The sequence below is a fragment of the Strix uralensis genome, chromosome 13 (genome assembly GCF_047716275.1).
Source record: "Strix uralensis isolate ZFMK-TIS-50842 chromosome 13, bStrUra1, whole genome shotgun sequence".
Classification (NCBI taxonomy): domain Eukaryota; kingdom Metazoa; phylum Chordata; class Aves; order Strigiformes; family Strigidae; genus Strix; species Strix uralensis.
This window is the reverse complement of record NC_133984.1, coordinates 10,306,562-10,329,742: the sequence shown is the minus strand read 5'-3', so window position 1 is coordinate 10,329,742 and position 23,181 is coordinate 10,306,562. Positions and strand designations below refer to the sequence as shown.

Here is a 23,181-nt window from a genome sequence, read left to right as displayed (position 1 = left end):
GCCCAGTGCACCATCCATTGGAGCTGCCACAGTGGGCAGCAGTTCATACCCGGAAAGGGACAAGCTCTGGGAAAGAGACACAAGTTAGTCAAATAACGAGTGAGAATGATCCAAGAGATAGTGGGCAAGCAGGCTGGCCAAACCAGCTTCAGAAGGAATCCAGGAAAGTTTTGGCAAAAGAGATGCTGAAGGCTAACAACAGCCATCTACTGCCCTGTGGGAAGGGGAAGACCCTCCTGCTGCACACAGTGCTCCTTGGAGGCTGCTTCTGCTCTGGACTTGTCTTATGGGCTTCTAGGAGTAGTTTTCATGATGTTGCACTATCAAAGGCTCCCAGAAGAGTGACAGAATACAATTTCTCAGGGGCTGGGGATCCAGTTTTGGTGCTTTCTCCATTCTCCAAGGTAAGAGAATCCCCCAGTTCTGAAGGCGAGGTTTGCTTGCCTGGCCCTGGCAGAGCTGGGATCCCTCTCTGCATGTGAATGTCTGACATGTTGCTGGTACATCCAGTTTCTGTTGCTCTCTTTGGATGAGCTGATTTACTCCTTCTGTTGCTGACTGCTGGCATCTGCTAAGAAGTCTCAAAGAGTATTTAGGAGTTGGCATTCATATTTCTCACCCATCACAGCTCTGGGCCAGCAGCTAAGGTTGTTCAACAGCCCCTGAAGAAGTGGTGTCCCTCAGCATGGCTCTGGGGGCAGGCTGGGCCCAGCAGACCTGGGTGTATTCCTCACCCAGGCAGGCTGGTGCCCAAAGTTCTGGTGTTTTCTGGGTTGAAAAATCAACAGTGCCAACCAGTGCAGCATTCCTGGTAAGGGAGGATGCTCTGTGCTGAGCAGGTGGTCAAAATGCCTGTGGTTTGGTTGGTGTTTTTTTCTTTTTTTCTGAGGAAAAAAAAGAAAATGGTTCTGCTTTGGATCCAGCTAAACAGGAGTGAAAGGAAATCTCTCGGAAAGAGAAAATTAGACATGCAAAAGGAGGACATTTGCTTTGGATGGGCTCAAAATGCAACTATGTTTTCAGTCAGGAAAGAGCACACAGAGGTGTGCAGTTCCAAAAAGCCACATCTATAATGTGGAAACATTTATAAAGAGGTATTTCAACTGGCATTTCTATATGTATGAAAAGCGATTAGTTAGGGTCCAAGCTTATGAAAGCAAATTTAAAACCCCAAAGTTATTTCTATTGCAGAGACTGTTCATAAGGATGAAGACAAACTAAAAAGAAAGAATTTAATTTAATTTCTATCCCATCATCTATTTGCAACAGGCCATTTCCCAGCCGGGGCTGCGTGGCGGTGTGCTAACCAGCAGAGAGCAGCCTGTGCTCGTGTCTTCTGCTCCGCTCCCGCCCTGGGGAGTGGGAACCTGCGAGGGGTCGCCGCGGCCCCCCAGCCCACCCAGCTCAGCCCGGGGTGCCCGGCCGCTCGCCCACGGGTCCGTGGCTCCAGAGACGGCATTGTCAAGCAGCAGCGGTAAAGCTGCGTCATCTGGCACTTGCTCCTGCCTGGCTGGTGGCTGTTGAATGGCATCCGAGCTTTGGATCAGACTGGCCGTATCGAAAGGTCTTCTTTTATACAGTTCCAGGTGTGTGAAAGAGATAGCTGCTGCTCTCGTTGAGCTCCTCTGTGGCTTCAAGCCGAGCGTTACCGTAGCAGTACGGCTGCCCTGTTAAAGCCACTCTGGTCTCTGCAGGCTAGAGTTGACCACGGGTTATCTTGGCATATCAGTTGTCCCAGTAAGTGGACCTTTCCAGCCCCACATCGCAATTTTGTGACACCTTGTGCCCTCCCACTCCCAAGTCTCCAGAGCTCAGCTCAGCTGAGCCCTTGTTCTCATTCTCCATGCCTGTGGATGATGTGGCCTTGCAGAGGTGTCCCCTTCTTGGTGTTTTTTTTTTTTTTAATTATTCTTTTGTAAGAAGCATAGACCCAGAAGCAGCATGCATGTCTTTAATAGAAGGCTTTATTTTCTTGTTTCATCTTTAAATCTAATTTTCCATCATTCTGTGGGTCTATGGCAGGGCTTTGTGTTGTCATTTGGCTTCAGATGAGTGGCCGTGGCTGTGTTTGGTGTGGGGCACCATGGCACTGCAGTCAGGCTCCAAGGGATGAGGCATCTGCCACACAGTTGTAGCAAGGCTGTTTGGAGAGGGGTGAATGAGAAGCAAGAGGTACCATTGTGTGAGTAGAGCTGACTTGCTGGGGAGCTGCACAGGAGTGAGGAGGTGATTGCACAGTCGATCTGTTGAGGGCAAAATCACCTATTTCCTGTGAGTCACCTTTGGAAGTGTTGGGAATGTTCCACAAAACCCGATCCAGCAGAAAATCCCAAAATGATCAAACTGAAACTGGTTTTGAAACAAGATAATGTCTGCTGACCTTAAAGAAATTACTGGGGAAAAAGGCTTTACATTGTTGGAAGAACCTGGTTTCAGTGATTTTGATGTTGTTTGCTTTTTAGTCCAAATGGTCTTTGTTTTGGAAGGTTGGTAAATACAGGCCACAAAGTACCAAAGAAGAAAAATACTAAGTTTAACAAACACCTCTTGAAATTTAAGAAATTATTTTCTCAGTCTGAGCTGCTTTGGAGGGGAGTGAGGAGGAAGTTGACATTTTGACTTCTTGAATTAGAATGAGGAAATTGTTGTTACAACTGTCTGAAGCATGAGGAAAATCTTTTCCAATTTTGCTCTCTGATGCAAATAAGGCAAATGCTGGCAGGACCCTTTAAAGAAGAAAAAAAATGTTACCCTAATGATATTAGTTATTTTTTAAAAGTTAATGTTTGGCCCTCTGTTAACAGGATTCTGGGAGCCAACATCTAATCTCAGGTTCCTGTGAGTCCCAGGGAAACTCCAGATCATCTGTGTAGATTAGCCTTTTGGGTAGACAGTAGAGGCAAGGGGAAAAAATGAACTGAAATCTAGGGGCTGTATGTAAGTGGCACTTGATGAAAGGAACGAGGAAAGAAGTCTATATAAAAAACTAGTTGTTTCCATGTAAGTTTTTCATTGATTTTTGTAGATGAGTTGTCTCTAAAAATATGGGTTAACTGGATATATGAATGGAACGTTGCAACCAAACCTCTGGTCTGGTCCAGAGCATGCACAGGCAGAACACTAGCTCCTGGCTCTGGTTCTCCTTGTCCTCTCTCTTGCCCCAGCGGGGATGCAGAGGGAAATGAAATACTTGTGATTTGAACCGCATGTGGTGAGAAATTTTCCTCCAGTGTGAACTTAACCTGGCTCATCAGCTCATGCTGATTGCAGCTGTGGTTTCATGTTGAGTCTTTTGGCCAGATTCAGTTTCAGAGGTCCTTGTTCCCACCACCCCTCCAGTTCTGGTTCTGGTGCCTGGTTAGCAATACTGTTGAGCTTATTGCTATGCGAGAAATAATAACTTTACTCTAAACAACTTCGGTGTAATGATTTGTTTGAAAAACCAAAAAATAAATGGTGCTGGTAGTTTTTGTCACAGGATCACTTAGTAGATCCCCTAAAGAATAGACCCATAGAAATCGGATGACTCAGATGGCAGCCTCTGGGCAGGCAGGTGATGGTGGGGCTGAGGAGCTATGGTATGGTGAAAGGGAAAACAGAGCAGTGGGTTAAACTGAATCTCCCACTGAAGGAAATGCAGTGGGAAATGGCAGCCTTACCTGGACTGACACTGCTCCATCAAAGTCATGCTGACTGATAGCACAGCGACAGGTACTAGAAGAAAGTTTTCTTCCTCAAGAAAACAATCTCAAGAAGGCTTGAGATAACTTTCTTGAACTGATTTATCAGTGTATGATAACTCAGCCCGTTATGAAAGAGTAAAACTGCACTGCACTGAAGGATGAAGTCAGTGTGGAGGTGAAAAGTGTGTAGGCATCTTGAATGGGATGTGTAGCTGCCTCTGCCCAAAAGGCAGAGCAGAATTGAACAGGTACAGAGAATGGGCCAAAAGACAGCCTTGGTGTTGGAATAGGCTCTGCTCAGCAAGAAAGCAACAGGAACAAGGATTTTGCTTTGCAAAAATCAGGGCTGGAGAGCAGAGCCAATAGCCATCTATGGAAATCATGAGAGGAGTGATGAAGGGGACTAAGGAATGACTATTCACTCTTTCAAATAATTGTAGAACCAGAAGAAAGATGTGAACTCACCAGGTGGCAGCTTTAAAGTGAATGGAGGAATGTTTTGTCCATCTGTGGAGCTCCTTGCCAAAAGGTCTTGGTACTAAATGGTTGCATGACTTCAAAATCATTTGGAAAAACCAATAAAAGAAAAAAAAAACCCAAACAACTCAGAAAGACACTACCTCTGGTTCAGGAGATTTTGAGACTACTAGGCAAGTGGGTCTGTAATGCTTCTACTGCTCTTACACTCTTCCCTGGGAGTCTATGCCAGGCTGGTCTCAGAGACAAGATGCTGTCCTGGCCTAGACCTTTAGTGTGATCTCATACAGCTGTCCTGGAGAGCAGACCTTGAACTATGTGATTCATATTTGCACACTTTAACTCATTTACAAGAAAATGCAGATTGTTGCCAAGAGAAACCTATTGAATTTTCTCTTCTCTTGTGCGTGCTCTGCCAGACATAAACAGATTCATGTTCAACAGAGCCTGAACGCAGTTTCATCTGGACATCTCCCTGTAGTGCACAACCTCCTGAGTTCTAGACTTTCATTAGTTCTCTTCAAGCAATCCGGAAGGCAGAACTTCCTCTGGTGCAGACTTTCTTACTATAACCAAAAAGCAGGGAAAGCATGACTAGCTTTGCTATGGGCAGCCTGAGCTCCACAATTTGAAACAAGCAGCAAGCACCAACGATACCAGTTTCCCTCCCCAGGAAGGATAACAGTTCTCCACCAGTGTTAATAAAACTAAGGTAAAGAAAGATAATTCACTTTAAAAGATGAATCATGGAGCTTGCATGAAATCGGAGAGCTATTGTTCACCACCACCACCACTTCAAGTGGATGCAGAGAAGAAAAAAAAGGTCACTGCCTTTGTAGAGTGAAGCACACCCAGTCACTGAGCCAGGTCTTGGACAAGAGTCACTGCCTCCAGGGACATCAGGCATGGGAGGCTCTCCAGCAAGGGGCAGGACACATATGCAACCCCTTTTTGTAACTCTCTGAAATGCTGTGACCTCCAACATGGTTCTTCAATCCTCTGAGAACTCCCACAGCTGTGAGACAAACACCATTTCATGGTGATGAGAAATGCAGTGAACCTATTTGCAAATGAGCGGAGGCTTTGACTCTGCTAGGAGCATGTGGCTGGTGGGGATGGGGGTGGTGAGTTCTGCCCCAGCACTGAGGAGTCTCCAGCTGGCCAGGGCACTGCAGTTACAGTAGGAGCTGGGTGCAATTGCACTGATGCTGCATGGTCTACTCACTTCAGTGCTCAGAGAGGGTAGATCCCTTCACGCAGCCACAAAAAAAAAGCCTACAAGGCAGCTTGTAGCCACACGTATATGTTAATAAAATACTGCCAGCATGAAGACAGGTACAATTTCCCCAGGTGTTACATGACCAGAATCATTAAACTCAAGTGAATTGTCAGCAGGAATTTTGGTCCTTAGTTTTATTTTGCTGAATATTGTCCAAGTACTTTGATAGCAAAGGAGGAAACACTAAGTAGGAGTCAAAAGGACCAAACACTGGTCATACGTACAGGACAGATTGGGAAGGCAGACAGTAGGGTGGGAAGGAGTAATATAGTGGTGTATTTGATGCAGCTGTTGATCAGAGAAAGGGGAATGCTTAAGGGAAATCTAGAAATATGTAGAATACTATGAATTAATGTTGGTTATTTGACAAAGACTGAAATAATGAGCAGAATCTGCCATATTCCACCTGTTCAGATAGAGCTACTGGGCTGTGAAATGACAGATCAAATTAAGGTGCCAGTCAGAAAGGCTGTAATGAGAGACTTTGATTGCTGAGGCATTGGACAGACTCTGGAGCTGGTGACCTGGGGGAAGGTAGCAGGAGGGGAAGTCACTGGAATGATCCTGGGCCCAGCTGGAGGGTCTGAGGCTGGGCAGTCCTGAGTGCACTGCTGCTTCTGGGATCTTGGAAATGATCATCTGGGATTGATGTTTCCATGAAAATCAGTTTGGGAGGATTATTTTGAAATTTTTCATCTAGGAAACTAGATAGCAATTAGATATAGACTTAATTTGAGGTTTTTCCAACAAACTCATTAAAAATGTTCCCATGAGTATTTCTGTAGAGGTCAAAGTATTTCCGGCAAGCTTGGGCCAGCCTGTTGCCCTTGGACAGTGATATAAGAGCCTGGATGTTACAGTGTGGAGTTTGTGGGGCAGGCAGCATCCAGCCTTGTTCCCATCACCTGGCCACCAGGCTGGACAAAGCTTGTGGCTGCATGGTGCCCATAGCTGGCTCAAGGCTTTGACTGTGGGACAGCTGACCACACCACTGTGACAGACCTGAAATCATGCAGCTGAAATCCAAACCCTGCGACTGATCTTAAATCCCCGCCTTGAGCCTCCAAAGAGTCAGTTTGGTGCCATCAAACCAGGCCTGTCTGCTTGTGCTGGGATGATGCTCCAGGCATTAAGATGTTGGGCAACTATACATTCAATTTTGGAGGCACAGACTTTGATTAAATCCAGGATTTACAAAATATAATCAAAAGGAATGGGAGTCTAGGGGGAAAGGCACAAGCAAGGAGAAATATCAGTAAACCATGAACCAGTGGAATTGGACTTTCCAGCTCCTCTTGGAGTTTCAGCAGAGCTAACTTCATCAGAAGAACTAAAAGACACAGGCCTTGATAGAGAAGCATCTCCATCTGCTCTGAGAGCTGTGCTCCTTCAGAGCTCTGCAAATGGTAATGGATACGTACTGTGATCTGCACTTTCATGAGCCAGAGTACTTTCTGAGGACCTTGGCTATCCAGCGGCATTGTCTCTCAGAGGATTAACAGATGCTCTCTCTGCACCCCAAACCCATAAAGAACTGGATAGTGCTGTATTTCATCTGCTAGATTGAATTTTCCAACTTCAAAGCTTATACTTGTATGAAATATGAATGCATGTTCAATTCCTCCTTCACTTCACCTTCCTGAGGGCCACTGATGGTGCTTGAAATGTGCCTCCACTCTGAGTGTATATGTGCGTGCACTGGATTTTTATCAATGTGGATGAAAGAGGCAAACCAGCCTTGTTCCCTGTGGCTGGCTGTGACAGGCTGGGCTGCAGGCATCCAGATCCCCAAATCACTGCCGTTGCACTAGTGTGCAAACTGCTGCAGGAGCAGGGGTTGCTCTGCTCTTGCTGAACACCAGTGCTGCCTCTCAGTACTCCCAGTACTCAGTACTTTGGGATTAATTTTTTCCTTGGTCAGTTTTAGTTTTGTAGAGAATGTGTAAGACATTTTTTTCCTTTTGGCCAAGACGCTATCTTCAATACAGAGAATTAAGAAATTTCTACATTTAAACTCCATTGCAGCAACTTGGTCATATTGACTCCAGTTACGGACAACAGTATGGCTTAATGGTTCCATTGCAAATACAGGTCCAGGCACAGACTTGCAGTTGGTTGCAATAATAGTCACCTTTTTGTTCTGGAATGATGAATGGTTTAGGCATGGTAGGCAGGAAAATAAAATCTGTCACTGGAAGACAGATGAGGGCAGCATTTCTCTGTAATGTCAGGACATGCGTGTTGCTCTCTAGGTTTCCATCTTATGTTAGAGGTTAGCATCTAAGCTCCTTCCAGAGGAGCCTTGCCAAATGTTCTGGTTCTTCATAGGAAATCTGGGGGCCACGTTGCTTGTGAGGTATGCAGAAAGTATAGAAAAAACAGAAACAATCTTTGCAACTCTGAGAACTCGTTTATGTTAAAGAGGTTTGCTTGCCTTTTCTAATGGTTTCATTTCTAATGGTTTCGTTGTTAGTTTGGGGGGATTTTTTAATAATTGTGTACAGTGAATGATGTATTTTCTGTTTCCCTGTTTTTATAAAGGGAGGAATGTCCACAGTAGCCAATGGGTAACTGTGTTGATGAAATGAAGGTGCCACAGAAGTGGGCAAAGGTCCTGCTACAGTGTTTTTCCATGTGGATGCTCTTTCTCTGTTGATGTTGTCCTTGTGTCATGACCAGGCCCAGGATGATACGTAACTGTCAGGACAGTCTGGGAAGTCTCCAGCTGATATGGTTGATTCTGGAAGGCTTTCCCTAAAGAGCCAACTCTGGCCCTTGCACCTATCACCAATGTATGCAGACCACGTGGCAGATCCCCTGTTATTCTTGGGATGTTGGGAGTTCAGTTTGCTCCTGGGCCAGATAGGAGCCACAGTGTTCCCACAGCCCAGGTTACTCCGTAAGACCAAGCCAGCAGTGGGTAAAGCCCCTCTCTCATCTCACTGCAGTGCTGCAATAGATGAATTCATATTTTACCTTTTGGACTTTTAGCTGAAAGTGGATTCTCTGGTCCTGCTTAGCATGTGGCAGCACTGAGCCAGCACTCCTCCCACTCGTCTGGAGTGCTAAGATTCATTAGCCTGCATTTATCAGCTCTTGCCAGGGAAATGGTGAATAATGAGGCCAGGTTCAGGTAATGAAATGATCTCCCTCTCACATCTGATTATATTGCTGCTTATTATTTCCTTGGTGTGTAATTTTCCTTCCCTGGAAACTTGTTTTGTAAACACTAATGACTGTGCAGGTAAGGCCCAAAGTTAAACCAGCCCAGCAGCGCTGCAAGATGCCTGGCAAGTCGCGTGGCCTGGCTGTTTGTATTACCATGTGTGCTTCTTTAGCTACCATGAGGATGGAGACAGCCCCTGCCCCTTTGCTGGAAGGTACCAACAGCAGCACCAGGAAAGGTGCAGCCCTTGTCATCTGCCACGAGCAGCTTATACCCTTTGTTCAGGTATCAGCGCTGTGATTTAGCCTGCCTAACTGCCCTTCTTCTCTGGCATTGAGTTTCTCAGAGAGATATCTACCGTGATCCTTCTTCATTTGTAATTTGTTAACCAAGAAAAAGACACATTTCTCTTATTTCTTCCTTTATTCCTTTTCTTCTTGAGTAACTTTCTTGAATAACCAGGGCAGTGCAGGCTATTCCAGACATATGAGAATACTAAAACTGTTTTCTCTCTACTGGAATGATGCTGCTTGTACATCTTAAAATTTCATCTGCTTTTTCCATGGCAGCATCCACTTGGTTCCCTGGAGTCACCCTAAGTTAAACAAATGCAGCCAGAAATCCTCATCCTTAGCCCCAGAGAGATGACCCTGCACTGTGTGCTCTTTGTCCCATTTTTACAACACAAGCCCTTGAGGTCATCCAGTTTTCCTAGACAGTCTTCTCACCAACCTCTGTGTGAGCTTGGTCACACCATCCCCACTTTGGACACTTCCTTCTCCAACTTATCTTTTTTTTTTACAAATCTCCAGTTCTCCAAGCATAATATTTGCACTTGCGAGAAAGGTTTTACTACAGTCTAAGGAAACGAGAGCTGCCCACCTAATGTGGGTAGCACACTGGAAACATGTCATATATCTATGATAAGTTCTATTCTTGAACAAATTCCTCTTTCAGTAAGACTCATTGCAATGTCTTTGTGTATGTGTTTCCATGACATACACAGTCCAGAAACTGCAGGACAGCTTTGTGCTATTGTCAAAGAAGTCCTCTTTATGTAGGATGGAATTTCTTTTTCTGCAGTCCTGGCCCCTCTGTAATCATCACATATCTTCATGATAAGTGTGTCATTTCCCTCCTCCTCATTATTTCTTTACCATACTCAGTAGGAGCACCAGTAACTCCCTTGTGCAAGGCACTGTGCAAACAAGGAGCAGAGGAGTCACCAGCCCAAGCCTAAGCCCTACAGCAGCATGCATGAGCTAGTCCCTAAGAGTGCAGGCAGATGTAGCCAGTGGTTTGAACAAGGCACCAAGACAATGCTGCTTCACCAAAGCACCCAGACCACTATGCAAAGCCCTGTGTGACAGATTTTCACTCTCCTGCCCTCTCCATACTGCACCTGGGGGACGATGAATCTTCTAGGAGATGCATTTCTCTGATGGTCCCTTTGGTCACATAAAAGCTGCTGGGAGTAAATCTCATCCTATAGGTAGGCTGTGTCTCACCCAGGAGTGTTTGAAAGACTTTTATGGTCTCTTTAAAGGGATTGTCAAGAGACAGTTCATAAATTTGAGGAGGCACCTGGCCCTCTTATGGACTGCTGTGGTGTGCACTGCTGGCACAAACTTTCCCCAGGGTAGTGCCTCCCCCTGTGTTACCCAGGATACATTTGCTCTTGTATTGATCACATACATATTCAGCCAGTCACTAAAAGGGGAAATTTGACCCCACAGTGCAGGGGCTCCTACTGATCTTGGCAGGTTTACTGGCCTGATCGATGGTACATGACTTCTCCACAGGAGCTGAAAAGAATGTAAGTCTTCCTTATATTAAAACAACTGTGGGGAAAAGACATTTCCACAAAGAATTGTTCAATCTTTTAAAATTAGGTTTCTTTTTTTCCTAAACTATTGACTAATGGACTGAAAAATTTCTAAATGTGTCTGGTTTTGAAGACAATGTCATTTTTCTCAGGAAAGAAAGTCATTAAATGACAAGTGAACAATGAGTCTGTCCTTGTCAGTGTGTTTCTCAGGCTCAGCTGGGGAAACAGGTGTGGAAAACGTTTAAATTAAATGGTTCTCCAAACACTGGGTCAAAATGTAAATTGTTAGGATTCTGGTGATTTTGTTTTCTTTTTGGGGTTTTGCACATTTTTGCTCTATGGTCCAGTTGTGCATTATTCCAGAAATCAGTGGCCTGGTGCAAAGCTCATCATTGCATTAATTTTCTTGGTTATAAAAGCTGCAATTTCATCACAACACACTGAACACCTTGGAGGATTTCCTGGGGGTCCTGGGATCTTTGCTGCTTGCATCTGGCTGCTACTCCATGATGAAACTGGACTTAGGCAGCCACCCCATGTTTCAGCCCAATTGTAGGTGGCTGTTGCATGTGCCAAGTCACCCTGTGTTGGAGGTAACATGCCATTTCATTGCCTCTGTATGATCATCCTAAACTCTGGGGAAGGTCATACTGGGGCTTTGCCAGAGCAGTGACTAAGTTTTATTTTGCTGCCGTGAGCTTTGTCCTTCTGACACCAGCTGTTATAAACCCTGCACTTTGTACCAAGGGCACGTCAGACCCATTCTGTGTCCCTTTTTAGTACTTGTTTGCAGAGGTTAGCAACTCTAGGTCCAGCTCACAAACTCCACTGAATCTGGCTCCTATTAAGACAATTCATAACTGCGTTCCTGTGTCCAGTGAATAGATGAAATAGAATATTTCACCTTAGCTGAAAGCCTGAAGCCGATGGAAGGGAACAAAGCAAGTGTGGCTTATGGGCCTTCTTGGCTACAGCAACATCCCTTGTTTGTAGGCATTTGCAATTACCATAAGGAGAAGTAGGAGTGGATTCTTGTGCTGTTCCAGAGGTGAACACACCTTAAGCATCAAAACATCCAGGATGTTAATGGGGGTTTAACTCTCTTAAGAATAAATGTGCTTAATGGCAGAGAAGATGAATCTTCCTAGACAGGGATCATTCCGAGATCCTTATTCTTGCAAGTTGGGCACTTCTGCAGAGAGGTGACACGCTCAGAGCCAAATCCTACTAAGTCTTGTCTTAGTGTCAGACATAAAGAAAGAGCTCAGATCTTTTCCAACTGGCAAAAATAAGTGCTCCTGTTGTAGAAGATACCATGTGTGTTACATTAATGACCCTTCCCTATTAAGAGACTGATGTCAGAAGGCTCATATGGTGTAAATTAGGCAAGATTTATGAGAGTCATGGGAGTTTGTGGGTTTGGTTTTTGGTTTTTTTGTAATTATGGTTTCGTGTCTTATTTATGGTTGCTAGGCAAAATTTTTCAGATGGTAGTGATACTATCAGATCTGGAGGAATAGTAACAATATTGGTGGAGGAATAGTAACAATATTGGTAGAAAATGCAGGACCTTTCAGTAACTGGATAGAGGAATCCTGATCTAATTTTTTTTAAAGCAAACCTGAAGTTTAACACAGAGAGAAGGGAAGAACTCCTTCATTGTCACTGCTCTCTTTTAGCAGATGCTTTCTTTTATTGATAACACTCAAGATTATAAAAAAATCAATCTGAGTGGCCTGAAGTGAATAAAGTCTCATACCGGTGCTTGTTTTCAGAGCTCTTTACAAACCCTCTGAGTCTGGTTTTGCTGTAAGATGTTGTGACTGTTCCCTTGATTTGACTTGGCCTTGATGAGAAATAGTTAAGGAGCTTTTGGTTTTTTGGGATTTGCATTTGAGTTTCCTTAGGGTAGCCGATTTCCTGATAGGGGGAAGAATGTGACTCACCTGGAGAGAACTGAAGCCCTGGGAGTGCTGCTTCCTGGGGACCCTGGAGAGGAGGGACAGGCTATTGGGCTGGGAATCTGCAGGTAAGTGAGACATTTCAAAGCAATTCACTGCTCTTGCTGTGTTAAATTGTGTTGCTGTAGAAATCATAGTGGCATGGAGGAGTATTTCCTGACTCACTTAGAATTTCATGAGCCACAAGCCCATCCAGGATTGCTTGTTTATCTTGTCTAGGAACCAAGACAGAGGTCTGCTGCATATTTAATTAGATGGGGGGAAGGCAAAGATAAGATTACCTTCTGCTTGTCCTCACAGACCCTGTGTAAAAATTTTGCATGGCATGCAAAACAGAGCCATTTGGGTTTGAGGACACTACACATGAAAACAGTTTTACAGAGTAATACTTCTTTAGATTGAATACGCCTATGAATTCTTTTGTGTATATGACTAAAAAAAATTGTTGTGTGATCTTATGAAAATTAACGAGGGGATGTAAAGAGATGTGTGGGAACCTGGGACTTCTGGAGGAATAAAGTCTTTCATTCCTGTGGCTGTTTAAAGCAGAAAAAGAACAGGTGAAGAGAACCCGAGTCCAAGTTTCTTATTGCTGCAATAGGCCGACAATAATCAGAATTAAGGTACTGGGAATGACAGTATAAAGTCAGTCAGAAATCAAAGAGCAATTGACTTTAAATTGTGGCCTTTCAGTTCCAGTTCTGCAAAGGTTTTTGTGTACATTTAGGGAGGGGAGGATGACTCGCTGCTAGTCCTTACTGCGGAGTCAGCTGCAAGAGCAGAGTCCGAGGTGGCAGAAAGGCTGTGAAGACGATGCAGAACCAGAATGGAGTTCTGTGAGTTTTCTGTTTTGTTTTCCTCCTTCAGTGTTGGCACCAGTGTGCAGCAAGTGTTACAACTACATGTCGCTCTCACACAGAAAACAGAAATGTTAAGAGTCTGCAGCACCACCACAGCTGCGAACCATCCTCTGCTCTCTCTGAGCTAGCCTGCTCCTTTGTAACTCGAAAACCTTCAGATCTGTGTTCTCCCCTTGCAGCGAGGGTCAGAGGAAGCCTGGGGGATGTCTGCACACTTAGTCAGTGTGTGAGCTGTTATCTGTACTGTCCAGGGCTTACTGAGGAGCTGGGGTCCTGCTCTCCTCCTGGCAGAAGGACGTGGGAGGAGGATAAGATGTTGCTTTAAGCCTAGTTTTGCTAATTCTGCATCTCTGAACAAGTTGTTACTGCTATACAATAAACTCCCAGTCTGTGAGTTTAATGGTTATGAAATAATGGTTGCACTCTTCTAATGAGTCACTGATGAGTATATCAAGCGATAGCTTGGTGCGGGGAGTGAATGGATGGGCCTTACGGGGATGTTTTGTCACCTGGGCAGGGAGGGACGCGCATGTACTGGGCTAGGCACAAAACGTCTCTAAGGAGGACTAAGGCCATCAGGCTGCACATAAGGCTACCTTGGTCCAAGACCATTCTGCATCTCTCTGCTGTTCAGGAAGCGATTCAAGATGCTCTGGGCCAGAGAGAGATCCACAGTGCACAAGGGAAAGTTTGATTTCCTAACACAGTGGTGTATATAGCTTTTTATTAGCTTTCATGCACTGCAGTAAAACTCACCCCGGCATTAAGCATTCACAGTGCCAAAGAAACAAATAAAATTCAGGAACAACTAACTGCCTTTGTGGTTTCATGAGGACCTCTGTGTCTTTGGACTTCTAAATGCTGGCATAATAAATCCTGAAGTGCTTTTTTGCTCACAGCAGATGTGATTAATACAGCTGTTATCTAGTTTGTCTTCTAGAGGAAACAATTGGCAACCCCTAGGTGGATAAGCACCGGAGGCCTGAAAACCTGAGATTTTCTGTGCATTTGAGAAACTAAAAGATAAAATAAAAATGTTCTTTATTTTTCTCTTCAAATCCATAATCAGACATGACATAAAGACAATTACTTCTGCAATAACCATTTTGGCGAGTGCCTGTTAAAGGGAAAATGCTCTAATGCTCTGCACAGCTGGAGGCCCTGAGGGGTCTGGCCACTCCAAGTGCCACAAGAGCATCGTGGCAGCACGTCCCATCCACTGCCCCCCTAGCCCCCCTTGCCCACCCAGCTTGGGAAGCGAGGGATGTCCGGGTGTACATTGTCTCTTTTCCACTCAGCAGCATTTCTGCAAGGTGAGAAGGGGGCCTGCAGGGATGCTCAGGAGTGCTGAGCCTTGTGAACTTCATGCTATGAATGTACCTTTCCTCCTCCTCATTCCCATCTTCCTCCAGAGAAATCCTGAGCAGGACACAAATATCATCAGTGACTTTACCAGGTTTCCCTTCTGCTTCTTCCAGCATAATCACATCCACTGATTTCTGCTTGTTTGCAGGTCTCATTTGCAGCTGGAAGCTCAAACCACCATTTATTTTCTGTATGTGTTCCTAATCTGGAAATTGATCTAATTTGCTTTACCAAATTACAAGCAAATTAAGCTAAACACATTGTGTTATGTCCAGATGCATTGTGGAGATTTCATGAAAGAGGAAAAACCATGTTTGTCATTACTGTGTCTTCTTTCCTCAGTATCAGTAACTTCGTGTTCTCAAAAAATATAAAACATCTCTGTAAATGGTAGAGTTTTTTCTTGGGGCCAGGAGCTGGGTGGCTGGAGCTGCATCTGTCTCACATCTTTCATCCTTTCAGCCCTTAAAGAATATCCTTGCCAACATCCCAAGCTCTATTCCCTTGCAGTTCCTCCCCTTGCTCTTAGACACACTTTGATTATCTGCAATATTGCTTTGATAGTATTACTAAATAGTTCTGAAAATTTTCCTTTCGGCAACTGCTTCTTCCCTTTCAAATGGATTTTTTTTTCCCTAGTTGTAAATCAGCTTTAGAGCCTTGGCTGTCTAAGGAGAGTAAATACCCCACTGCTCCAAATGAGACAAGTATTTTGCATTTCTATTTCCTGACCCATCAGGGAGAATTTTGTGCAAAATGCAAGAGAAATGTCAAAATGATAAAATAGCATTGATTTTGGTCCATTCTCTGGTTAGAATAGCTGATGTTATGGAAAACATCCAGCACTATCCAGACTTTGTGGAGATTGAATTCAAAGAGGGCAAATACTTTATAGGTACTGCTACATTTCAATGACAATTTTACTGACTAACAAATACTACATCACCTGATGTTTTTGACAAAATTTGTTAGCTTACTGATTTAAACCTGAAATGTATCTGAAATCTATTTCTTTGCCAGAAAAGTTTGCAGTCTGGATGTGAGATGGACACCCCATCTGCATTTATAGCCACAAACGTTGGTTTTAGTTTCCTTCTGCCAAACTACATTTATTCTGAGATAGGGGAAATGCTGCTCCTCTTCAAAAAGTTAATGCAACTGATTCGCAAGATTATTTTTTAGCTGAGAACAACCAAGAACTCTAACAGCTTAACTGGCTGTGATAATTCTAAGTTTCTAAGCCCATCTTTGAGGAAATATAATACACTGTCCCATTCTAGTCCTACCATAGTAAGAACTGAGAAAATAACGTAGATACTCATTGCTCTCCTGAGCAGCTCCTTGGGATGGAGAGAGACTGGGGCACAGCCTGGGCTGGGCGTGAGCTGCCGCAGCGGTGATCTCTGCCTGCCTTTCTTGGAAGGTGTGTCATTTTGGTAAACACGGGCGATAAATTTAACTAGTCATCGTGACGCAAGCGAAAACTGTTGGCAGCCAGGGTGGAAATGCATGCTACTTCCTTCTTACAGGAAGGGGTAGTTTTATGTTAGTAGCTCCTAGAAGCAGCCTTCTGGGCTCCTGCCGGTCCTGCTGCGTGCTCCCAGGCTGGTGGGGAGGCTTTGGCCAGGGCAGGATGCTGGGGCGGCTGCTGGGGCGCAGCCCAAGGCTGTGGCGGAGGGTGGCTCAGCTGGTCCCGTGCCCTGCCAGAGCCATGGGTGACAAAGCGAAGGGTGCTCAGGACGAGGCTTTGCAGCTGGCTAATCCAGGTGGGTAGAAAGGCTTTGGTCACTGTTTCGTGCTGAAGGACAGAGGGAAAGGTTATCTGAAGGAAAGGGTGAGAAAATGTTCCTTGTTTTTGTCTGCGACTGTGCTACTGCAGTGCTGCCTCACCTTGGGTTACAAACACTCCTGAGACACGGAGCAAATTGAGACCTCTGACCAGCACAGTGCACAGGGATGTAGTTTTGTTTTAAATAGTCCTCCTCCTATGGCAGCAAATACAAACCAATACTCCATGTCAGTGAATCTGTTAATTAAAAAAGTAAATAAATGTTCCTCCTCCTACCCAGCTGACAGGTTTCCAGAGGAGGACCGGTGCACGTCCCTGCATGTGCAGGGCTGGTGCAACTGGCAGACTTGCACCCCTCTGCTCCCCCTGACACTCCCTGCCAGATTACATCCACAACTGTGCATGTTTGAGCAGGCAGTGCCCTGGTTTATCTGGCAGGCAGCAGGCGTGGGCAGCTCCCACATGGGCAGGCTTCCTGGCATGGAGATACTTTCTCTTTTGAATCTGCACCACCACCTCCTTGACAGTGCCTTTGCAGGCTCCTTACATTAGTGAGGCTGGGCTGCATGGGGCTGCCTGTGCTCCTGTGGGATGGCTGTGGGTCTCCAGCATGGGGTTTTGCCCTTGTCTTCCCTGGGATGGAGCCTGTCCTTTTAGCAAACCGTGTTACTGCTTGCTGCAGATCTGATTCAGGCACTTGCTGATATTTCAGATGTACCTCTCCTGGTCTCACTAGCACTCTATAAGAGAAACAGGAGAAGCAGAAAATTACGTTTACCTGGGGGACTGGGTGCCAAGATTTACACCTGGGATTTTTCAGCCATTCACAAGTCCTGGCATGCATGAGCAGGCATGGGGCAAAGGCACTTAATGTAATTTCACCATCTCAACACAGGCAGGAAGAGGTGCTCCCTGTGGCCTGTGCTGTAGTGGCAGTGATTTCCTCCATGCACCAGCAATCCTGCAACAGTCAGGGAGTGCAGGGCACCGAGACTGGGGGCATCTTCATGTTCATCCCTTTCTGTAGGCCCTGGTCACCCACGGAGCATTTCTAAAAACCATCCCACATTTGCAAGCACAGAGCATTAGGTTAGCATCTTGGGTGCACCTTCCTGGGTGTGTGAGCAGTCCCAGCTACCTTGAGATGATCTACAGGTGTGCCAGTGCAAAAGCCAGGATTTGAGCTAGCCATTGCTTACCCTAGTTTTGCAGGGTCTCCCTGCCAGTGCTCTCATCATGGCCTGTCATTGGGCTTGTTTCCATCAAGAGGAGCCAAAATCCCTTTCTCATTGTGCTCAGGGTGACAGCATACTAATGGCATCACCGTGGTAGTCTGGTGGGGTGTAATGTATCATCATTAGAGTACAGTAATGTGACACCCAGCTTGCATGAGAACAACTGCCAGTCTCCCACCAGGCTGTATTTTAACAGACCTCGTCTCTCCATCAGTGCTTTTAGAAGGAGATGCTGTCAAGGAGTTATTACTGCTGCTGGCAGTTTGCTTAACTCACTAGTTGGGCCATTTAAAAGCACGATGCTAGAAGGGTGAGAGCATGCTGTGGAATTGGGTAACTTCAGCCCTGCATCCTTTCCCCCCTTAATGAGGAAGGTTAGAAGAGATTTTTAGTTTAAAACCTACCTAAACTAAAGGAAAAAAAAAATAAGCCAAATTAAATAAGCTGCAAATTTAACAAAGCATCTCACACCAGATGCTGAGTACTTTTGACGTTAGAAAGAACATTTGGTTCTCATGGAATAGTAAAGTGCCAATCTGAACTTTCAATCCTTTTCCCCCTGTAATGACAGCTTTTTTCCTCTTCCCTTCTTTAAGCTTAGCTCATTGTCATCTTCTATAAAATCTTTTACAGGTTACAAAGCTTTCAGAAATGACAGAAGTCCTACAGATTTTGATAAAAAGGTGTTAGTATGGGCAGGACGCTTTAAAAAAGAGGAGGACATTCCCAAGTACATCTCGTAAGTAGACCTGTGTGAATGATGCTTTTGGATGTGAACATACAGATTGAGACACCAGTCTGCATTACCCAGAACTGTGCTTACATGGTGAGGGTTAGAGCTCTTCCATGCTGACAGGGCCTGCTGCTACTGGTGTCCAAAAATAATCTGAATTTTAGGGAACACACGCTTTTTGTCATGTCCTGTGGAGTAAACTGGATTCATTTGTTTTAGATATCATAAGTTACAGACTAAGCTGAAGTGTCTTTTGCAAGACAAGTGGCTTTGTAACTCAGACGTCACCATGGTAAAATATCATCCACTTTGGATTTTTGCATGCTTTGCTAGTTTTTATTGATTAGCAATTAATAATGCTGCATAAATTTTAAAAAGAAGTTTGGGCTATACACAGGTTTGGTGACAGACACCTGCAATGAGTTCCTCACATCTGAGCTATGGTTTCACCTCCTTGTCGAGGTATTTTGTTAAAGGATTGTCATGTCGTTTTGGGGACCTAAAGCTTCCTGACCTGTGACATCCTGGGGGCTCCTCCAGCCAGCCTTCCCCTTGCAGGTGTAAGTAAATCTATGGCTGGATACGATTTCATGAATGACTCATTGCCACACTGCAGCCTCTTGCAAGCATGAATTGTTGGATAAATGCCATGAGTCATCCATGGAAGGTGGAGGAGATTTCCCAGCGATGGCTGTGGCTGTTCAGCTGCTTGGGAAGACAAGTCTGCATGGATGGTGTGGTCATCTGCTCCAACCCATCTCAGCCTCCCACCACGGGCAGATGCTGATGCCAGCTGCCTAGCAGAGGGCCATGCTGCAGAGGGACAGGGCTGCAAAGCACCATGTGCAGCTGGGATGGGGATGTGGCCACAGACCCAGTCACCGCTTGCTGTGCCTCTTCGCTGTGTGAAAACTCTCCATTGCTCTTAGCCAAAATGTCATGCATGTGCTTTTATTCCACTGAGGGTGGCATTGCCTGGCCCTGATGACATGACCCCAGTGTCTCCTGGTGCTGTGCAGCACCCCATGCCCTGCCCAGCAGCACCCAAAGGTGGGCCCCTCATAATTCCATTATCACAATGGAAAGACTTTCCTGTTCTTGTAATTTTTCAAGTGTTCACTCTCATATGCAATAAAAGAAGGCGGGAGAGCAGGACTTGTTATTCCTGTTGTTACTGATGACTGTTGGGAATAGCAATACCCCACCTGCATGGGAGGGTGGCTAAATCTTTTCCCCATAGGCTAATTTTTTCAGTCCTCGTCTACGCACTTGCAGAAAGAGAAGGTTAAAACACATTGTACATCAATAGGCAGTTGCTGGAAGACTTGAGGGTCCATTGCCCAGCTCCCCATGATCTCATTTCATACATGCTGCTTCAGGATGGAAACTCTGTTCTGTCCTCCACAGGTCTGAGGTCCTTGATGCAGCAAGGAACAGAGTCAGAATAAAGGTTTGCTACATCATGATTGCACTGACCTTGCTGGGCTGTTTGGCCATGGTAATCACAGGCAAAGAAGTGAGTATTGTTTCTGGGTGAACTGATCTACTTAATGTATGGCCTATGTATACTCTCCTTGTAAACAAGTGCGAGGGTGACAGATAGGTTTGAGAATAAGTCCATATAAGCAATATTTGCACAGGATCTGTATCACCCCATTCTCTGGAGGAGAGATTGGCATGGGGAAGCACAACTTGCTGGTTAATGTGTTACTTCTGACCCACTTTGCAATAAACTCGTGCAATGCAATGCTCTGTATCATGGTATCTCAGCAAGAGGCCGGTCCAAGGGTTGTGAGGCAGCTCAGACAATGTCAATGGTGCCTGGTCCTTCCCTGTTTCCACAGGTCATAAGGCTCCTGCGGTCCTGAGTGCCACCATGGCCACCACGAGCTGTGACACTCGCTTCTTCCCATCCCACTGGTGGGGAAGAAGGGTCTCCAGCCTGACTAGCATGTCCCAGCATACCTGTAAACAATTTACAGTGTAATTTTCCTGCTAATCAGAGCTGCAGATGCTGAAAATTTGATAAGACAAGGAAACACATTGACTTCTGTCACTTCAAAATATCAAAAAGGACAGTAGAGTGTCAAAGCAAGTGGTGCAAATGTGAGGAAATTTAGTGATGGGAAACGTGTGCATGCAATGATTTTCACCATTTCTTTTCAAGGCTGCTAAAAAGGATCACACACTGTTGAGGATGAACACAGAAAAGAAGGCCAAATGGAGGGCTGAAGTGGAAAAAGATCAGGAGGCAGCTGTTGAGAAGCCACAATGACTGGGAACAGATTTATTTTAACAGGAGATAAGTGATTTGCACACGTTGCATATGTACCTGTCTTCATTTAACTCTTTGGAGCTTTTTCACTGAAACTCTCTCAGGACAAGGACTTCACTGCTTAAAAACTGCTCCATATGAACTGGGAAACTCCTATGGAAACTCCAACACCTGCTTTCTGTGGACTCTGGTCTTTGGCACTGGGTTCTGCTGAAATACAGAAACCTCTTCTAAACTGCAAAGTGTGGGAAGGATGAATGCAGGACTCCCCAGCTCAGGATCAGCTTTTTGTGGTGCTCAGTGTGGCCATGGGGCTGTCTCCTTGCAGCCAGGAAGGATGCAACCCTACATCAGAGAGCATTCCATTCTGTGCAATGCCTCTAGAGCAAACAGCCTTGGCCAAAGTGACCCAGGGCAGGGAGAAAAGGAGTCTGAAATATGTTTTGCAACCATAAAGAGGTTGATTATCTCTGCCTCAGAGCCTGCTGCCATCACTGTCCCCTCTTCCTCCCCAGCCCCTCCTGGGATCCCATGGCCAAGGGAGAGTGAGGACATGAGCACGAAGAGGGGCTGGGAAGATGGAGGACTGTGAGCAGACTCTGATGACTGATATGGACCAAAAGGAGCTTTGGGCCAGAGGAGACAGTGGTGATGTGGAGTAATAGCATAGGCACGTGGAATGGTTTGGTTGCTGTGGGGCAGCCTGGGGATCCTGTGCCTGGTGCACGGAACCTGGCCTGAAGGCATCTTTTGTCCTGATGCACCTCACTGGTTTTGCTTTTTCATCTTCTGCTTCCAGTCATTGTCATGAAAGTTCTCTAACACTTGCTTAGTTGTGGTTTTAGTCAGAAGTAATTGCTAATATATGGTTTGCTAAAATTAGATTCTTTTTAATTATCATAGTTCATTAATCCATAATAAAACAGCTGTCCAATTACATCTAAAACAAATGCATCTCTTCACAGCTTCATTTAAAGTGTCACAGAACTCTCTGGGATGACGTTTAACAGATGGGAGACATCCTAATGAAATACTGAAAGTTGCATTTTCATGAAGCGATTAAACTCCAAGACAGGGCCCAGTTCACACTTGTGGGTGCTGATGGTCAGTGTATCATTCATAACCCTTCAAGACCCGTAAGGCAGGCTGCTGGAGCAGGGTGTACTGCATGAGATGCCAAGGGACATGGAGTGACAAAATGCAGCCATCTCACCCTGCCTGCCATAGGAGATGGGGAATGCTGTGCAGTGTCCTGAGCATCACACCAAGGCTTATTGCAACGTTTATTACTCAGAGCACTTGTGCTCCAGGGGAGTCTGGAAGCTCCTGCTCAGGTCTCTGAGGTTTATTGTGTCAAAAACTCATGTCCACTTATTGCTGGTGTGTAACTACATGAATGAGCTGCTGGCAAGGACAGGCTGGGACATTCATTGGCAGATGGTCAGCAGTTCTTGGGCTCTGAGACTGCATCTCCTGTTTGTTGGGCAGCTTTTTCCCCCTGATGCTTCTTAGGAGCCCTTTTCTCCACGTTGCATACCCATTTAGGATGAGGAGCATGTGTGAGGGGGATGTTACATCTGTCACAGCTCAGTGTTTGTAGTCCTTGTTTCCAACTCATAGCCCCGTGCAGTACAATTCACCAAAAGTGATGTCTTCTCCCTGTAGTATTCCTCATGAAGCACATCTCAGGGAAGTGAAAATAATGATCTAGGAAAACTACAGAGTGAACAAGTCTCTGCTGAGAAGGCACTTTTGCCTGCACATGTGATGTCTTTCATTTTACATCATTTGCATCGTTTACATAATTTTACATAATTTCTTGGTTAGTGCAATAAACCTCAAGAATTACCTCAAAGTTAGCGTTCATTTGGCCATAAACTAAAACAGCTCTGGTCAGTCTCTTAGATTATATATTTTTTTTTAATTCTTAAATGGTTTCCATGTACCCTTTTCAAGAAGGCACATGTAACACTTAAAGGAACGCATTTTGATACTCGTAAACAAATCCACATCCATGTTCTGAGCCTCCCTGACTTAAGCAGGAAAGGAGATTACTATAACCATATGTAAAGAACAAGCAAATTATCTGTGACTTGTTCCACTCTCTGCTCTGCACCTCCCCCTGCCTGCGGAAAAAAACCCTGCTTCAGGTGTGAGCTATTATCAAATCCTCTTAAACTGCCTGGTTCTCTATTGACTAGTGCATAAAGCTGCTGCCTTACATATGGTCATTAAGAAAAAGGGAAAAGCAATTCCTCCTCCCTGAGCCACTGATGATGGGCCACTTCTGAGTGATCAGATGACCCAGGTGCTTTTGAGGTCTCACAAGGAGCTATGACTGTTATGTAGGGAATAATCCTTTACCGGTCCCGGCTACATTATTAATCATTTTAATATCATAATATTCCCCCAAAAATCAATCGAACTAATCTCTGGCTTGCACTTGGTCAGTGGCGGGTGGCTGCTGGCCCTGGTGTAGCACAGGCTCGGCTGGAGCCCTCCCCTGTAGTAACTGGAGATGCCAGCAGAG

The 23,181-nt window shown here is 45.2% G+C and overlaps 1 protein-coding gene across 1 annotated transcript; it reads left to right on the top strand.

The window, feature by feature from the left end:
* The first annotated feature begins 16,102 nt into the window (after positions 1–16,102).
* LOC141949166 (protein FAM162B-like) lies at positions 16,103–21,601 on the top strand. The gene is made up of 4 exons (XM_074882424.1): positions 16,103–16,385; positions 18,277–18,382; positions 19,784–19,892; positions 20,544–21,601. Exons 1-4 carry the CDS (start codon positions 16,163–16,165, stop codon positions 20,649–20,651), a joined length of 546 nt encoding a protein of 181 aa, XP_074738525.1. The 5' UTR covers positions 16,103–16,162; the 3' UTR covers positions 20,652–21,601.
* The last annotated feature ends 1,580 nt before the right edge of the window (positions 21,602–23,181 follow it).

Bases quoted from the DNA above. Each gene is read 5' to 3' on its own strand.
- LOC141949166 (XM_074882424.1), top strand. From the start codon at position 16,163: ATGTTAGTAGCTCCTAGAAGCAGCCTTCTGGGCTCCTGCCGGTCCTGC. The intron at 16,386-18,276 runs GTGGGTAGAAAG...AATCTTTTACAG, and splicing joins TTTGCAGCTGGCTAATCCAG to GTTACAAAGCTTTCAGAAAT. The intron at 19,893-20,543 runs GTGAGTATTGTT...TTTCTTTTCAAG, and splicing joins TGGTAATCACAGGCAAAGAA to GCTGCTAAAAAGGATCACAC.